The sequence below is a fragment of the Candoia aspera genome, chromosome 12 (genome assembly GCF_035149785.1).
Source record: "Candoia aspera isolate rCanAsp1 chromosome 12, rCanAsp1.hap2, whole genome shotgun sequence".
NCBI lineage: Eukaryota > Metazoa > Chordata > Lepidosauria > Squamata > Boidae > Candoia > Candoia aspera.
Window position 1 is genome coordinate 13,762,266 of NC_086164.1, and position 17,905 is coordinate 13,780,170.

Consider the following 17,905-nt stretch of genomic DNA (forward strand, 5'->3'; position numbering starts at 1 on the left):
CAGCTGAAAGACCGTCCCAGTATTTTGGATCATGCACCAGGCTGTAGCCCCCAAATAAGTGTGTCCTCAGATCACTCCCCTCCCCTTTTTCCTTGACAATGGATGATCTAATAACTGCATGGCTAAGAGGGAAGGGAGTTAATCTTCTTGACATCTATTCAAGCATCTCTGTGGTGGGTAAATAGCAGCTTATAAGACATGGAGGATGCATCCTATGCCTGCTCATCAGGGATTAAGGATCATTAAGTGCACTTTGACCTTAGGCTACATGCCTTTGTGCTAAACTGTGGTTTAGCAAGCTACAATTGGCTGCATTTGTACAACACACTAAGCCAAAATTTAACCATTACTTATCACAGTGTTGAAAACCTGGGCTTTATCATTTTGGAAGGCAGGAGACACATTCCTGATAATGAACTTTAACAGTAGAAGACCTAAATACTGTGGGCTCAGAAACATAATGGTACAGATTGCATGGAGCACAGCTAATTCAATTGCAGGTGCCCTGGGCTATAGCTGGGCAAAAATCAATGGCCTACTTTTGCCCAGTTTCCTAAATGAGGCTACTGTGAAATAAGTGCAAGTCAGAAAAAATTTGGGTTCCCTGTACTGTAACTCAGATCAAACAGAATGCCAAATAGTGTCTCTAGCAAGACAACATCCTCTTCTAGGTAGAATCTTTAGCAACAAGTTCTTAGGATATAATCATTTACACTGAGTAATAACAGGGAAACAAGGGGAGCCAAATCCATTTTTCCATAACTTTGTGGCATAGCTGTTACCTAAAAGTATTTTTCAAGAGGCACAGACAACTGGAAGAAGCCATCTTAACACCATGCTGATGGCTGGTAGTAATTGGCAAGTATAAACATGTACTTGCAATGGCTGGTTCACAGACTGGGCTAGCTATAGTTTGCTGTAATCAGGCTTTGCTACAGCACAAACGAAGTTTATGCATCATACTGAGGCATAGACAATGACCTATAAACCCCAATAGCTGGGTTTACTTTACATACCAAACCACAACCAAACAAACCAGATATTGCCAGGATTCACAAAACTTTGCACAGTCCAAGTGTGAATGCCAATGATGCTCTGGCTATATCATCTCATTGACAGGCATCTCATCAATAGTGACAGGCATGCCAACCATGTCCCATCCCCATAAGACAGGGAGGCAATATTTTTCAGCTGGTTGGTGGGGGGCACAGGGTACAAGTTATTGAAGCAGAGATTCTGACCGAGCTCACTAATTATAGGGAACCAGTACCATCTTGTGACCTGTCCTTTATCATATTTTAGAGCTTTTTTAAAATACAATTTGATTTTGTTCATCTCTTAAAAGATTGATTTATCTCCCCCAAAAAGGAAGGAAGGACTGAAACCGCTATCCACACCATAAAATCTGTACTGAATGTTGTATTATAGAAATTCTTTCTTTCTTCCTTTCTTCCTTTCTTTTTCTTTCCTTCCTTCCCCTTTTACTACCTGCAACACAACACATCTGGTGAGACCCCTCTTTCTCATACAAACCAGAATTAGTGGGAAGATACCAGACTAGGTTCTTTCTCCCTGAAAGATAGATGAAAGAAGCAGGACCTGCCAAGACATTAGCCTAATGCCCAGAGGTGGGGCAAGCAGGGGCAGATTGAGAGGCCTCTGGAACAGATCTGAGATCTCTCACCCTATCTGCTTTCCTGATACAGAATGCTTTTATTAAACAAAGGCGTTTCAGCTGAATATAACTGACGCTTAAATCTGAGGATCAATCTTTATCTCCTCTAGCAAGGCATTTTCATCCTGATTCCTGTTAAATCAATGACATTAGTTGCATATAACGAGAGAGAGAAAGACACAGTGAGAAAGGTTGCATAATGTTCTGTGGCCATTTTTTAAGTAAGGCAATCAATAGCCTTTTGGTCCATGAGAGACACCAAGGACAGAGAACAGAAATGATATAAACAAACAAGGAATGCTGTAAACAGCAGCCTGACATAAATTATCATTAAAAACAAAAACAAGAAAACTTTTCCTCTGAGCAGCTTGTCTTTGCTTATTGACCAATATAGTGGAAGGGAAATCATCTCCACAAAAGCTTTTGGAGAAATTGACATATATAATACAAAGCAGTAAAATAAGTAATAATAAACCATGCTTCATATTTTTTCTCCCTCCATTGGCAGTCTGCCTTTCAGGCAAACTTCCTCAACATGACCCCCTCCCTCCATCCCCCATATCCAGGATTGCAAATCCCAAACTTCCCAGGGAGGTATGGCAAACTAAAGACAGCTGTGCAAAAGTGGAGCCAACCTCTGTGGATTAGAAGAGGATGGGAGATTGCCCACATGTGCTCCAAATGGCTGCTCCTCACAAGCAGACTGCAAGGTAGCAGTTTTCCATGGGGTTGACTGCCAGGAGACAACTATGGCAAAGCCTTTTAAAAGACACTAAGTTCACAAACCTCACCTCCAGTCACTTTCAGAAATTGCCTATTAACCATCTTAAAGCTATTAGAGATCTTTGGAACAACAAGTTTGAAAAGTCTTTACTGGATATACTAAAGAAACTGGCTGATGTTTTAAGAATTAAAAGGGAAATACAAACGATAAACCAAGAGAATGGCCTGGAAAACGTTTTCTTATTGGTTCTACAAAAGAAGCCTGTTAAAGCCTTGAAGAAATCTATGCAATGGGATAAAGAAGAATTGAAGAAAAATCAAATCCTATGACAATATTTGACTGAATTAAAGATTAAGAGTGTTAGAAGTAAAGGGAAGGAATATAAAGTTGGTTTATTTGATCAAGGTTAAAATAAGACTTTTCTTTTCTTTTCTTTTTTGCAATGTTCTGGCAACCCTTTAAGGACTTTTTGCTGACATCAGGATTGAGAAATTGATGTTTTATGGATTTGCTTATAGATAAGGGATGGGATATAGAATGAAGAGTTATCTGTTTAACCTTATAGAGGGTGAAGAGTTATTAAATTTGTTTATACTTGTGATGAAGGTTGGAAGTCACTTCTTTATATATTTTTTCTTTTTCTTCTTTTTCTTTTTTTCCCTGCACTTTTTCTCCTTTCTTTCCATTCTCTTTTCTTTCTCTAAGTTTAGTTTGTATTAGTTTTTACTATTGTACGTAAAATTCTTAATAAAAATTTTATTCAAGAAGGAAAAAAAGGATTGCAAATCCCACTAGTCTTGCCAATGATCAAGTATGATGGGGGTTTATTTCATATTTGTTAAACCTGTTTTGTTCAGTTATTTTTCCTTTATTAACATGTATAAAAACACATACATCTACACACACACACACACACACCCCAAGTAAAAACATGATGGAGATTTTAATATCAAGCAATTTAGCTTAAGACCAATTTTTTTTATTATAAAACAAATACCTTGATGTACATTCTTCCTCCATTGTTTAATTTCATTTCCAATGTTATATTTAACTTTGAAGAAAAAGTCAAATAATTATGTTTATAACATTAATATCCAAAACTGTAATTAATATGATAGAATATCCATTTTCCCCTCTTATTTATATTCAATACTCTAAGGCACCTAAATATTAAGAATCTAAGTTTATTAGATATTATATAAATACATTATATAAATTATATATTTATATCATATCATTATACAAATATCATTGTATTGAAATAACAGACTGTATTAAAGCTGAGAAGATGGAGCAATATTGTAGATGGTCTATATGGCTAGATTTAATAATAGGTGAAAGAAATGAGCTAGTTCCATATTAACACTTTATGGATCTATTTTTAATTTCTTCACATGTCACTCATTTAATCACTACTCTGTGTATTCTTTTCTGATTTTATTAGCACTGTTACATTTTTGGTTGGTCTTCATCATATCTTCTGGTTGTTATATTTCACCAAATAAATAAAGAAAAGTAGTTTTAAAAAAAGGATGATGGGGGTTATACTGCAAAACTAGTGATGCATATTAGGTTTGGGGAAAATGGGAAAGAGAAGGCTATTTTAAAGAATAACCAAAGTACCATCCCCTCTCCCTTAAAGCTGTTTTCTCTTCATTTATTCAACGATGCCATAATGCAACTTTTCCCCCCATGGAGGCTTTCAGATGCCTTAAATTCGATTTATATATATATTTTCCTTTTAATATAAGGGGAAGGAGCAGTTACATTAGTGATTTGTATATGTGCTAATGGAAGGATTTATAGAAATAATATGATCTTGGTTTGATACAGAGTAAGGGATTGATTATGGAAATTGCTGTATATTCTTGTTGTTGAAAGTCAGAAGTCACTTCTTTATGTAATCTTCAAAACTTTTTTCTTGTGTTTCACACTTTAGTTCTTTTTTTCTTTTCTTTTTGCTTTTGTAGCTTTTATCTTTGTTTCAAACTTAATACAATTCTTTACAAAAAAAATGCCTAAAATTCCAAACTCCCATCATCCCCAGCCAGCACAGGTTGCCACTAGGTCTCTTGATCAAACAAATCTTGCCAGCTTGATTGGCAACCAGAGCACAAGCCTGCCTTGTTATCGCCAACTGTTCTACCCACCCTCCAGAAAATGCAAATATGCTATACCGCTCAATGTAATTTTAACCAGATTGCTGTTTGTCAGCCTTGTTTACCAACATGCTTGTGCTCAATCGGTCTGTTTAACATAAATATGATTATGTATGCAAATGAGCACTTGGCTTCCATCTGGCTGGTTTCTCGGAAGCTGCTTTAGAAACCTGGCTCGCGGGGTCAGCAAACCCACCCTGGCATCCGTTTCGTGGCACAGAGAGAGAATTTGTGGCTGCAAGATGACCTCCCGTTTTCCAAGGGGATTATTTCTTTAAACAATTCCCTTTCTCATCTGGCCAAAGCAAAAGATCCTAGAGCAGTGTTTCTCAACCTTAGCAACTTTAAGATGTGTGGACTTCAACTCCCAGAAATCCCCAGCCCATTTATAGTAGCCCTTCAGGAACATCCCCAGCAAAATCATTGTCCAAGTTATGCCCAAGAGGGGATATCAGCAGGAATGTGGAAGATTCAAGTTTGGGGGGAAAAAAATACTCAGGAAAAAAAACAACTACGGGGAAGGAATTTATTATCCTGCTCCAAACTCAGTCTTCCTCTCCTGGGCCCCAGCTGGTTACTTTTGACTGTCTTATGAACCAGAACACACAGAGAGAGGAGCTATAGGCTCACCTGAGCTTAAACCTTGTTATCTCAGAGAAACCACAAAAAAATAAAAAAGAGAACTTCTCAGCAAACCTATCCCAAGTCTGACCACAGGAGAACAGATGCTCTCTTAAGATCCAGCTCTTGGAAAGTTGATCTCAGCAGATGGCAGTATCCAGCCAACCTTGTCTGAACTCAGAGTCCTAGGACTAGAGGTGAAACTAGGAAAATGAAAGAGAAATTAGAAGAAGGCAGGGCCAAGCCATTTCTGTATTCCAACAGAAGAGAATATCTGTATCTCAAGGCTGAGCTGTGGAGTCCCTGGTGCTCTCTGAGCTTGGTGGTTTGCTTGTAGATGTTTCGTTGCCCAACTAGGCAACGTCATCAGTGCCAGTGAGTGTGGGGTTACCTCCCTGTTTATATACAGTAGCTTATATGTAATATATGCAATATATAATATACAGGGAGATAACTCCACACTCATTGGCACTGATGACGTTGCCTAGTTGGGCAACAAAACATCTACAAGCAAACCACCAAGCTCAGAGAGCACCAGGGGCTCCACATTTCTGTATTATTACAGACAAAACCACTGTAGTAGCTTGTCCATGAAGTTACCCAGAACTTCAAAGAGACTTACCAAAAGAACTGAATACTTTCAAACCTGAGCTCAAAGCCACCACTCAAGCTCAGCTGCAGGTCCTCAGAGATAAGAGTTCTTACTCATGAGAATTTTCCCTTGAAGAATCCTTTATACCCCAAGACTCCAGCTTTTGGATAGGCACTTCTCCCATCTTCTGATGCCTGAATTTCTTAAACTGACTGCGAACCCATCTTAGAATCAGAGCGGTGTTTTCTACCTCCATGATCTTTCAGCTTAAGATGATCCAAATCTTCTTTCAAAAGGAGTGGTAGGACTGTGGTCATGGAATAGTGCCTTGTGGCTTGAAGGGGAGCAATGAAAGCCCTTGGGAGGGTAAAGAACTTGGAATTAGAAGTCTTAAGTGAGGGTTGACTGGCATCTTGAAGATCGTGTTGCTCCAAAACAGTATGGTGTAGCCCAAAGTATGTGCTGCATTTTATTATATCCTTGTTTTAAGGCTGTGTTTGTGCTGTTGGAATGTGTGGATCTATGAATTCTGATTTATGTTAACTGAATTGCTGTTTTCCCTAGCCTGATTTCAACGGTGATCATGATATATTTTTCTTATTTTTGCAGTTCTGATATTCCATTGTATCTGTTTAGATAGGATTAGGTCCTTTGCATTTGCAGACACTAAGCTGCAAACCTATCTCTGATGACCTAGGAATAAGACTTCTATTGAAGTCTTCTATTGGGCTACCTCTGAGTAGACCCTAGCAAGATTGCCAAAAAATCGAGACTCTGGGAGCACCTTTTTCCAACAAACATGTTTTCTTTAAAGGCATAGGCTTTCTTGGGAGCTAACCATCGGATGCATCAGATGAAGGGAGTTGCAGCTGAAGAATGCTGATGCCTTTAAAGAAAACACATTTGTCAGAAAGATGCTACCACAGTTCCAGTCTTTTGCCACCATAGGCTGACACGTCTGCAAGAACACAGGGCGTCTGCATTCTGTGCTGCCCTCTCGTGTTCAGAGCCATCCATGCAACACTAACAAGCTGTTCACAATAGTATCCAAAGGATCAAAATAATGGGAGTGTGGCAAATCAGTTTGGAAAAGCAGATTAGCCTCTGAACCTCTCAGTGTGGAGGAGGGGGGAAGGATTCCAAGCAGGCAGGGAGGGATGAAAAGTCTATTCAGCTTTTTCTTAACTGAATCTCTTTCTTTCAGCTCCCAGTGGGACCCCAGTGCTGAAAACAGAAGCTACTGGGAGGGGGGGGGGAAACAACACAAAAGCCAACGCAAAATGAATGGGTTCACCCCCACACACATGGATAAAGCTGGGATATTTGGTTATCTTCTTGGAAGGGATTAAGCTTTTTCTCTTTTGAAAAGGCAGTGAGACCTACTCAAGAGTTCTCACTACATTTTGGGGTGTGTTTCCAGCCTCCGAAGAATTGGAAAATACATTGGTGATTTTCAGCAAACCCATTGCTGAACTTTGGAGACACTCCACACGGGTCACCAAAAGGGATTGGCCACATATAGCCCTTGGGAGCAGGGAAGAAGAAGGTGTGTGTCTTTCTAGACAATTCTGCTTGCCCACCAGTGGGCACTTTCAGAAGTGCTAGCAGGCAATGAAGACAATCGAGAAGATGCTGATACCAAAAATATGGAATTCCCTCTTTCCCTAAAGAAGTTCAGTTACCTTCAGAGCCTGTTTTATTATGTATTATTTATTTATTTATAAATTAATTTACCGCCCATCTCTGCCTCATGGGGGACTCGTTATGAAAGAAAGTGGTCTCAAAGTCAGGCAGCTGCTTTTTGGTATCTGTCCCCTCTATGCAGATGCTTGGCAGAAATTATTATCTCAATGTTTTACTAAACATCCCAGGTCATTCAGATTCTTTTTATCTCAAGCTGTTTCTATCAGACCGATCTGATTTTGTTTCACTGACCATAGCTAAATATTGCTCTATAATTTGTACAGCATGCCGCAATATCTCTTCAAATTTTTCCTAGAATTTTTTTAGAATTTTCAGTGTTTTCTCTTTTATTCTAATTAGATGTGAATTCTCTGGTTTAATTGCTGGTCTATGACTGAATAAAAATTGATTTGATTTGATAATATAAGTTAGCACAGTTTTACATTCTTGTAGTGTTTTACAAATTTTAGTATTGCTTATGTCCTTTTATAGTTATTTGCCCTAGTTGTTTATACTATTTAGATTATTCATGGTAGAATTAGTTGTAATTTTATAGGATTCTTGTGTTTTTTTTAATACTTGCACTCTGTAATTTTGCCTTGGTAGTTTCATCTTTACCCTGTTTTATGCTGTCAACATGACTTTTTATTTGTATTTCTATTTTAGCGTAATTGTTACGTTACTAGTTGTATGCTAGCCTATGACCGAAATAAAATTGATTGATAGATTGCTTTTTGGTATCGGCAAAGTCATTATTACTGATTTAATATAATTATTGCTATTTTCTTTTGACAGGCAGAATAAAAATGCATGTGAGATTTTGGGAGGGAGGGACTAATGCCAGAAGAAAGCAAGTTTGGTGCTGTGGTTGAAGCACCAGGCTAGAAACTTGGAGACCGTAAGTTTTAGTCCTGCCTTAGGCACAAAGCCAGCTGGGTGACTTTGGGCTAGTCCCTTTCTCTCAGCCCTAGGAAGCAGGCAAGGGCAAACCACTTCTGAAAAAACTTGCCAAGAAAACTGCAGGGACTAGTCCAGGCAGTTCCCAGGAATCCAAACTGACTCAAAGGCACACAGATTTTTTTTTTTAATGTAATATCTCTTTACCCATGCAGGATTACCTTTTTACAGATCTGTTCCAAGCAGCAAACTTCCTTTTAAAGCTGTAGGGGAATCACTAAGATTTTTTTAAAACTCCACTTCATTTTTAATGTGAATTAAAGTTTCCTCATTCTGCTTTTAAGTTTTACTCTATTCTATCTGGGTGCGTGGGGGCCTTCAAGTCATTCTTGACTCCTGGAGACTGCCTTGACAAGTCCCTGCAGTTTTCTTGGCAAGATTTTTGAAAATGGTTTGCCCTTGCCTCCTCCTTCTGAGGGCTGAGTAAGTTACCCAGCTGGTTTCATGTCTAAGGAAGGACCAGAACTCAGTGTCTCCTGGTTTCTAGCCTGGTGCCTTTAACCACAGTGCCAAGCTGGCGCTTTCTACATTTATTACCGTACAAACACTACTCTGTGGAGGAATACATGGGTTAGAAATACTTGAAATGAATGAAACATCTGTTCTGAGTAATTTGCATTGTTTAACCATTGTGTTTTGTTAACTTTTCTTTTTTTTTGCAGGCCACTTTGAGTTTATAGTGTGAAGGAAAATGAAGAACGTGTTACGAATGCAGGGTAGTGGCAGACAGGCTCAGATGCTCAATACAAAATCACGAGGAAGAGATGTTCTTTGTCACATACAAATCACTCCAGCTTTTCTCATGGTGGGAGAGAGAGAAGCCCCTTTATTTTAAAATGCGGGCAGAATTCTGGACAAGCTGGGGAAAGAGGCAGGATAAGGAACAGAGATTTTCATCTTCCCACCAGTCTCTGCAAAAAGCTTGCAATCCCCAGGGTGCTGTAGCAATCCAAGAAGCTCAGATAAGATGATTTTGCTTCTACTTTGGTAGAAGATAGGTAAAACTGTCTAGCCAGGAATAGTGCATTCAGATTTTGATTTCTGTCTCCTGTATGGGATTAGTGTAAGGTTCTTTTGTTCCTCCGTAGAAATAGGGTGGAACGTCAGCCCTTCAAGTGTTAGACCTTGTCGTAAAGTTTTATTTCCATCACACCTCACCTTACTAATACCTTGAAAATCTCTCAATTAGGGAACTTGGAGTAGTGAAAATCTTCATTTGCGACTGTAGAGGCTGATAGTAACAGAACAGCCCCATCTTGTGTTCTGTCTACATCAGTGCTTCTCAGCCTTGGCAATTTTAAGATGGGTGGACTTCAACTCCCAGAATTCCCCAGCCAGCGTGGATGGCTGGGGAAATCTGGGAGGTGAACTCCATCCGTCTTACAGTTGCCAAGGTTGAGAAACACTGGCCTAGAGCATCATTATTTTCTTCCGTATTTCCCCCTTTTTCCCCTGTGTAACTGAACCTCTTCAACAGTGAATGTTTACATGTCAGTGTTTCAGGTTAACAAGGGCTTCTGATATTTTATCTTGTTTTTCATTTTGTTTAACCCTCCATGAGATGGCATTCTCTCTCCAAGAGAGGACCAAAGGCTTACATGCCTCTACAGTCAGCAGTTTGTATTATATCAGTTATTTCACTTGTTAAAATCTGACCTGGTAGCTGCTAGAAAGAAAGCAGAGAATGTGAGAGCCCGCTAATCTCACATTCACAGGTTCGGGAGTAGACACCAGGTGAGGTCCCTTTGGTGGATAGGTGATGGCAGCAGCAATAACCAAGTTGTCACCCCAAACAGGAGATGGGGCCAGAGTGTAAAGACCCAGAGGGTTTCAGGGAACACAGATTGAGATCTTCAACCTTCTCCCTATAACCTCAGCCATTCTGCTGCAGTTGCATTTTTTTTTTTTTAATGAAGAGCAAACATGCAGGGAAGGCTAAAGGGAATATCTGTATTTTAAAAATAAAGATCTGGTCTGAACCACCTATATTGTTTACTCGCTGTTCTTTATGCATGCCTTCCTTCCACTCATGTTTATAAAAGAATAATATAATGATACACATTTCTAAACGAAGAACAAATACAACAGCATGCTTCTCCCACTGATGTTCTATTTTATACTATTTTGTACTAGCACGCTAGGAATCAATATTATTACGTCTAGCCTGTACTGTTGGCAATTTTAAAAAAATCATCCAGTTTCCTGTTTTGGTAGATGGGGAGCGATTTGTCAGCATATGAGGTCCTCAAGCAGCTGCAAGATATCTCTCTCTCTGTGAATGGCTTCCATCTCCATTTTCAGGCATATTTTAAACTTTTAAGAATTCTAGGAATTACAGCAGGTGAACTCTTCTAGATCTGGAGACAGAAAACTGGAATCAGCCAATTAAGGAGAAGGCATGTGTCACTGAGAGCATAACTGTTTGTCTTGGTAACCCTGTGGTGTTTATTTGCTCTCCTATAACCTATTTTATTCCCTTGTTCACTGTACTTTATTACATTTCGAAATTGTCCACTAGCCACAGCTCCTGAGATGGAGTTGGTGATGTAAGATCTTTGAAGCTTCTTTAAGGCATATGATTCAGTCTCGTTCTGTTACAGCTTTCATTTGGTTTCAAATTGATATGCATGTCAATGTAATTATGAGAAGAAATGTTTAAGGATTTCAGTGTCCTAATTCACTTTGTCGAGCTTGGGGTACAGCAAAGAGGAGAATTCCCTATCATCCATCCATCCATCTCAAGAAAAAAATCACACACACACACACACACACAGTATATGGGGAAAAGTCACTCTCTTCATTTTAAAGACTGGATCTAGGTTATGAGTTTGTTATTTCTGAGAAGTTTTTGTGCTTTAAAAATGAGAAAATGACACCTGATCCAAACTTAATGATAAGCTCAACGATGGAATTAATTCCATAGAGATATTTATGCTTATCATAAGGATCTTTTCTTTTTTAATTGTTGGTTTTGTTGTTGTTATACCTAGTTCTTATCATTTTTCTTTTCTCCATTGGATTATCACTGTTTATTGTAGACTTTATTTTGTATTTCATTATTTTAACAATTTTTTTTAAAAAAACCTCCAGAGGTGGAGTAGAAACATTCAAGCAAAGAGATCCAAGCTTTTGAGGGTAGCGAGTCTTTGTGCAATTTGGAGAACAGGTCTCCCCAAATGGTTGTAGGACAAGACTTGCCCGTTTACAAAATGGCTGCTAGAGAGGACACAATTTACAAAGCAATTTCATCAGAACACTATTTGCCACCCCCAGCTCATCCCTCCCCTGGAAGCTCTCAATTACCCCTCATCGTTGTCCTTTTCTGGGTGTACTTCCACGCAAAGTACCAGGCTGCAGTTGCCTAATTTTGCTAATCAGAAGACCTGCTGCCCATCTTTTAAAAAATTAAAATATGTTTTAATAAAATAAAAAGGCAGGTGGGGAAAAGCAGCTCTGGGGATACCAACATTCCTGCCAAAGTCCTTGTTTGGGGTTAGTTTGGTGCCACTGGATGCCACTCAAGGGAATCCACCATTAAAGTAGAAATGCAGAGACATTTCTCACCAGAACTATGGATCCATTCATTAAATAGTCCAAGAACCAACTGTTTTGCTAGTGTCCAGAAACTTTCCATTCTAGCTGGATGATGCCCAGAGAGATGTTTCCATTTCAGAAAAATGGATCTGCAATGAATTATCTTAAGTGGTTAGAGAATGACATATCAAAAAGCAGAAATCCATTTTGTTTCTGTTCCCCTGTCTTTTTTAACCAGAAAATTAATGTCACAAGTTTTTATGTCATCTCATGGTTTCATAAGTATCTTGCAATGAAGAATTCTAAGATTTCAACTAGAATCCTTCACAACTTTCTCCAAGTGCATCTGGCTTTCTCCAGAAAGTATTCCAGATGATTTTCCTTAGCATACACTTTATATAAAGTCAAAGAAAGCTGGTCTGGAGAAACATATGAACTTTACAGGACAGTGTTTTTGAAATGCCAAAAGAAAATGAGGGGATGGAATCAGGTATGCTTATAGTCCAACCATCACACAATTGCAGTTCCCAAGATTGACATTTCTCTTGGGACTAATGGATAGGCAATTAGAAAAAAGTCATGGGACTTTGTTTTTGTATGACACCAGCAAGACAATTACATGCTCAAAAGTGGAAAGGTTGACACTACCCACAATTGAGGAAGGGCTGGTGAAGATGATGGAACTTGTGGAGATGGCTAAATTAACTTCCTTGATTAGAGAAAAAACAATATATTTATAACTCACTAGAAACCGCTTATAGACTTTTTGCATGTAACAGGAAAAAATGCACTTATGATTTGTGGTTTTGATTATTAGGAAAAAAAAAACCTGGATAATAGAAAAAAGTGAACTTTCTTTTGTCACCACAGAGTAAGAGTTAATTTTGTAACAGTAGTTATATTTGCTGCAAAAGAAATGGGAAGCTGCTTCTTTCTTTTTTTATTCTTTCTTTCTGCACGTGTTCTTTCTTTTTGCTTTTTGCTTTCTTCCTTTTACTCTTTATTAGTTTGTGTTAGTTTTTATGTTCTTCGTAAAACTTCTAATAAAATTTATTTTAAAAAACCCACACAGTTACAGTTCCTAAGAGTAAGTAAGTCTCTTATTGCAAATGTCCTGTAGCATCTTAAGGAAAACTGTGCAATTTCTTTAGACTGTTCAATTGCTTTAGAATTAAGCTAGAAAGGAACCCAGGGTCAAATACAGCTCTTAAGTCTACTTTTTTACCATCACGATTACCACCACCTCTAGAATTCCTGCTATGATTGCTAAAAATCACTGATACACAGGAAAAATGCAGCAAAACCCTAAAATAGGCTTAGTTTTTGTTTTGTTTTTTTACATTGTATGTTTCTTAAAAAGAAAACCTTTCAGAAAGATCTTAGATTCTTGTATATATATGATAGGGCCTCACTCTAGATATGCTATCGTCCTGCTCACTGCTACATTTGACACCTCCCAGAAACAATGAGTGTACCTCTTGGCCATCAACGCTTGTCCATGTTAGTATTAATCAAAGACTGCACCATTTTTTTTATTAAAAAAGAATCAGCTTTTCTTTCATTGCACACGTTGCATCACAGACGTTTTCTTTTGCACAGCGGTGTGGAGATTTGCAAATTTGGGGTGCTAAATTCACTGCTGTTTCCACTGCTAGTGTTGTGCAAGCCAAAGCGAGCCAGAGAGTGCAAAAGAGTTTGTTGGTGCCCATGAGACAGTGGGTGGTGGACCTCACCATTACTCATCAGCACATTTGACATCAGGAAGTGGGTGATGGAATTGCACTGAGTCAGCTTCTCTTCCAAAAACTGTTTATAGAGTTCCTGAACTTCTTTTTCCATGTAGTTGTTAAGCACCGAGTTGGAAAGCGGCTCCTTATAGAGAACCATGCTCTTCTCCCCAACTTCATCCCCATGACCCAACTTTAGTACCTTGGGTTTCTGTGATGGGAAGGGAATATCTAAGGGAATATCTTTTGACATGAGAACAGGACCAGACAGTTCGTAATAGGTCTGGTCCATGATGCAACCTGAATCACCTGTATGGTCAGTGATATGATCACCTCCAATATGCAGATCAGGATAATTCTGATAAAGACTTTGGCATGACCAAGATCTGTACAAATCCACCTCTTTTTCATAGTGCTGCTCCTCTCTTGGCATATTCTGAGGAACAGACAGAGTGATCTTGTGGCTTTTGTTCTTTGGTGTATCTTCTCCAGGGATCCATTGATGACCTTTCTGATCCAGGTTATCACCATGAATCCCCACCATCTTCTCATCAGCTGCTGGCTGGTTGGATTCCACAGAGAACTTTTCATTTGCATCTGTATCTGCAGACTGGCTTTTCCAAGTTTCTCCTCCAACAGTTTTGAGCAACCGGCCTTGATGTGAGTCACAGGGCTCAACCTGATAGGCAAAGACAGCCAGGAAGCTTTCTGCCAGCATGGTAGCTCAGAATAAAAATCTCCAAAAAGTCTATGCAGAGAAAATGCCTTTAAAAAATACAGAGATGTTATTTGGAGAAGGGAAGAGAAAACACATTCTAGTCTTTAATTCACTGAGATTTGCTCCTCAATTAATAAAACACCAAAATATCCGCAGCCTTCCTTAAACCGAGTTCTTCCTGGTATACTGGAGAACAACTTCCAGAATTCCAATCAGCATGGTCATTAAGTAGGAATTCTGGTATTTATAATCTAAAACATTTGGAAAGCATATTTTACAGTGATTAAACTTTTGCTGTTCCTTGTTGCATTGCCCTTATGCTAAGCCAGTGTTTCTTTAAGATGTGTGGACTTCAGCACCCAGAATTCCCCAGCCAGAGTGTTCTAAGTACTCCAGAAGAAACACTAAACAGTGATTCAGTTGGTCCACAAGCACTGGAAAAGGCTTCAAGTACAAACTATAATAGTAGCAAAGCCAGCCAATGAAAAATTATCAGTCTGGGGACATCAACTCAATGAATGGGCTTCCTGACTAATTCATAATTGGCTGAGATCATACAACATTCTAAGCCATAAACTATGGTTTGCAGATCATAATGGCTGGATGCACACAACATAATATACCCTAAGCATGAACAATTTGCCCACGTAATTTGAGTGGCTTGATGTGTGAAATTGCTTACAAAGATGTTTGCTTTGCTTTAGCCCAATGCAACGTGAGAATCCATGTTATCATTTGTAAGCTGTAATGTTACGTATTAGTATATTATGCACACCCATCTGACTGCAGGTTGTTCAAAAAACCGTGATTAAGGAAGTAATGGTTTAGTGCAATCTATATGACATTTAGCCTCTGATCCATTTTCCTTAGCTGTATTCCTATTACACATCTTTTTCCTTCTTTTTTAAAGTATCTAGAAAGTTGGTACATTAATTTCTTTTATCAAAACACATAGGTGAGGCAAACTGCAGTTTCTTCTTCACTTTAATAATTGCCTTCACGTACTTAGGAAGGCAGGCCTTAAGTGCCCTTTCATTCCAGAGTTGCTGGGAGGCAGGTGATATATACTTTTAATAAATTATTATTATTATCTCTCATGACAATCTTGTAACTATTATGATTCTCATTGCTCAAAAAGAAAAAAAGATAACTGAGGAAATTGTGATTGAGCATATGAGGCTTCCCCAAACCATGTCCCGTGTCCATAACAGTGGTAAACGCAAGTATTTCTCATCCCTGGTCAAAACTTCCTCAACCTGGTGCCCTGTTCTGAAATCAGATCTGAAGGACCCCAAGTTGCAGAAAATCCTCCAAGTTAAACACGTCTATTAAGTATCTGAGATTCTTCTCCCCAAGCGTCATGGTTTTTACACTATTCAGTTATGCCAGAACGTTGACTAAACAGATTGACTAGCACGTCCATTTCTAGATCAAGGTAGCCCCTTATGCCTCTCCAAATGGAAAATGAAATAAATCAACTACAACTGCATTATTTTCATATGTCCAGTTTTATAGCTGCCCATTCTTCCGATTCTGGGTGGCTTAAAACATATAAAACCTTCATAAATTTATAAAATCCATCCATAAGATTAACGAATACCTTTAAAGATTATTAGAATCTATAAACAAACTTGTAGCTGCCATAAAACAAGTTGGAAGAGGATTATTTTTGTCAGCTTCTGAAACATCATCAGGAAGGGGGTAGACCTAAACTTGGAAGGGGGCAATAGTCCAGAAGGAGGGGGCTACTAGTGAGAAACTCAATCTCCCCATTTTCTTTCAGGGTGGGAAGCTGGAACATCCTCTCTCTATTAGATTGTGTAGGTTGGGCAGATTCTATACGAAGATTATCCTGACCTTAACAAGGATCCAAGCCATAAAGTCATATAGGTCATTACTATAATATTGAAGGAAATTGTACAGTATTGTCTGATGACAAAATGGTTAATGTGGTGTCTCTCGGGACAAAAGGACAGGTAAACTGTAGGAGACAGGTTGCAGAGGTAGATTTTGTACTATATTAAAATAATATAATCCAACAAAGGTAAGTAGGCTGTTTAGTAGGAGTACGAACGGCCTTGATTTGCAGATAAGCTTGGATTTGTATTTGTCATTGGCTATTTTTTGCATCTATTTGGTCCTCCCTGTATATAGTACATTGCAAATAATATTTTAAAAAGAATTCCAAAATGTTCATTCCAAAATGTCATTGATACTTGCAGACCCTACAATGAACTACGTTCAGCAGTGTTTTGAGATCTCAAGCTGGTATGGGGGTTCTGGCAGGGTGGTTGGGAGCTGAGTCCTGCTGAATCCAGCATCCCCTTCAGTAAGACTTACTCCCAGTTAAAACTGCCCTGGACTGTAGCCTTAACATATTTTAAATTACAGAAATGAACATACCTTTGCTGGTAACCTGGAGTCACATGCTCCGTGGAACCAAAGAGGAAAACAGCAACAAAACAGACATAAGGAAGGTTCTTTTCTGAAGTATTTTTCAAAGATTCCCCAGATGTGCTTCTGCTCAGCAAGCCATGTTTTACTCTCTGTAATTCTGCAACGTTCATACATTTAATACAGATGTCACCCCTAGGGAGGGGAAATCCTGTGATCACCCATCCGTTGACAGCAAATCCAAAAGAGGATCTGACTTTTAAAATCCATATTGCTCAACGAGGCAGATAGCATTGTTATCTTGTAAGTGACTGGTACAATTTGCAGAACTGGGTTGGAAAGAGGAAGAAAATTAGGAAAGTGAAAATGTGAATTTTAAAGAGAATGATCCCAGCCAGCCTATTGCCTTTTCTTGAGGACACACAGGACAGGCTGAACCTGGCTTGTAACTTGTGGTGGAGGGTTGGAGAAGGAAGATATAGAAACTCAGTCAACACATAGTGGCAGGGTGTAAGATGCAGGCAGGAACAGCATACACTGAACAGCACAACCAAATAGGGACATCTGCACAGCGTATGGGCTAGACCCTCCCAAGTCCAGATGGGAGATTCCACAGAAGGTCATGGAGAATAACAGGGCTGATCCTGTGGGCCATCCAGATCTAGACAGACAGGCAGGTACTGGCCAATCAACCAGACATTGTCCTAGTAGACAAGGACCAGAAGACACCATTGGTAATAGATGTAGTGGTGGCAAGTGACAGCAACATCAGGAAAAAAGCCTATGAGAAGCTGGAGAGGTTCCAGGGCCTGAAGGAGGAACTAGAGAGGATGTGGAAAGTGAAGGCCCAAGTGGTCCCAGTGGTGGTAGGGGCACTTGGGGCTGTGACCCCCAAGCTGGGAGAGTGGCTCCAACAGATTCCCAGGGGCAACCTCAGAGGTCTCTGTCCAGAAGAGTGCAGAGCTAGGAACAGCTAAGATCCTGCGCAGAACCCTCAAATTCCCAGGCCTCTGGTGAAGGACCTGAGACTGAGGAAGACACATACCACCCATAGGTGAGAAGGGATATGTGTGTGTGTATGTGTATGTATGTATACATGTATGTATGTATGTATGTATATG

The 17,905-nt window shown here is 39.2% G+C and overlaps 1 protein-coding gene across 1 annotated transcript; it reads right to left on the reverse strand.

Annotated features, from left to right (window-relative positions):
• Window positions 1-13,235: 13,235 nt before the first annotated feature.
• Window positions 13,236-16,965, reverse strand: LOC134504249 (TLR adapter interacting with SLC15A4 on the lysosome-like). Its single transcript, XM_063313366.1, has 2 exons — window positions 16,794-16,965; window positions 13,236-14,437 (listed from the first exon to the last, which is right to left on the reverse strand). Exon 2 carries the CDS (start codon window positions 14,388-14,390, stop codon window positions 13,521-13,523), a length of 870 nt encoding a protein of 289 aa, XP_063169436.1. The 5' UTR covers window positions 14,391-14,437; window positions 16,794-16,965; the 3' UTR covers window positions 13,236-13,520.
• Window positions 16,966-17,905: the final 940 nt, after the last annotated feature.

What these genes read in the sequence shown, in the direction of transcription:
- LOC134504249 (XM_063313366.1), bottom strand. Translation starts at nt 14,390, where the DNA reads ATGCTGGCAGAAAGCTTCCTGGCTGTCTTTGCCTATCAGGTTGAGCCC.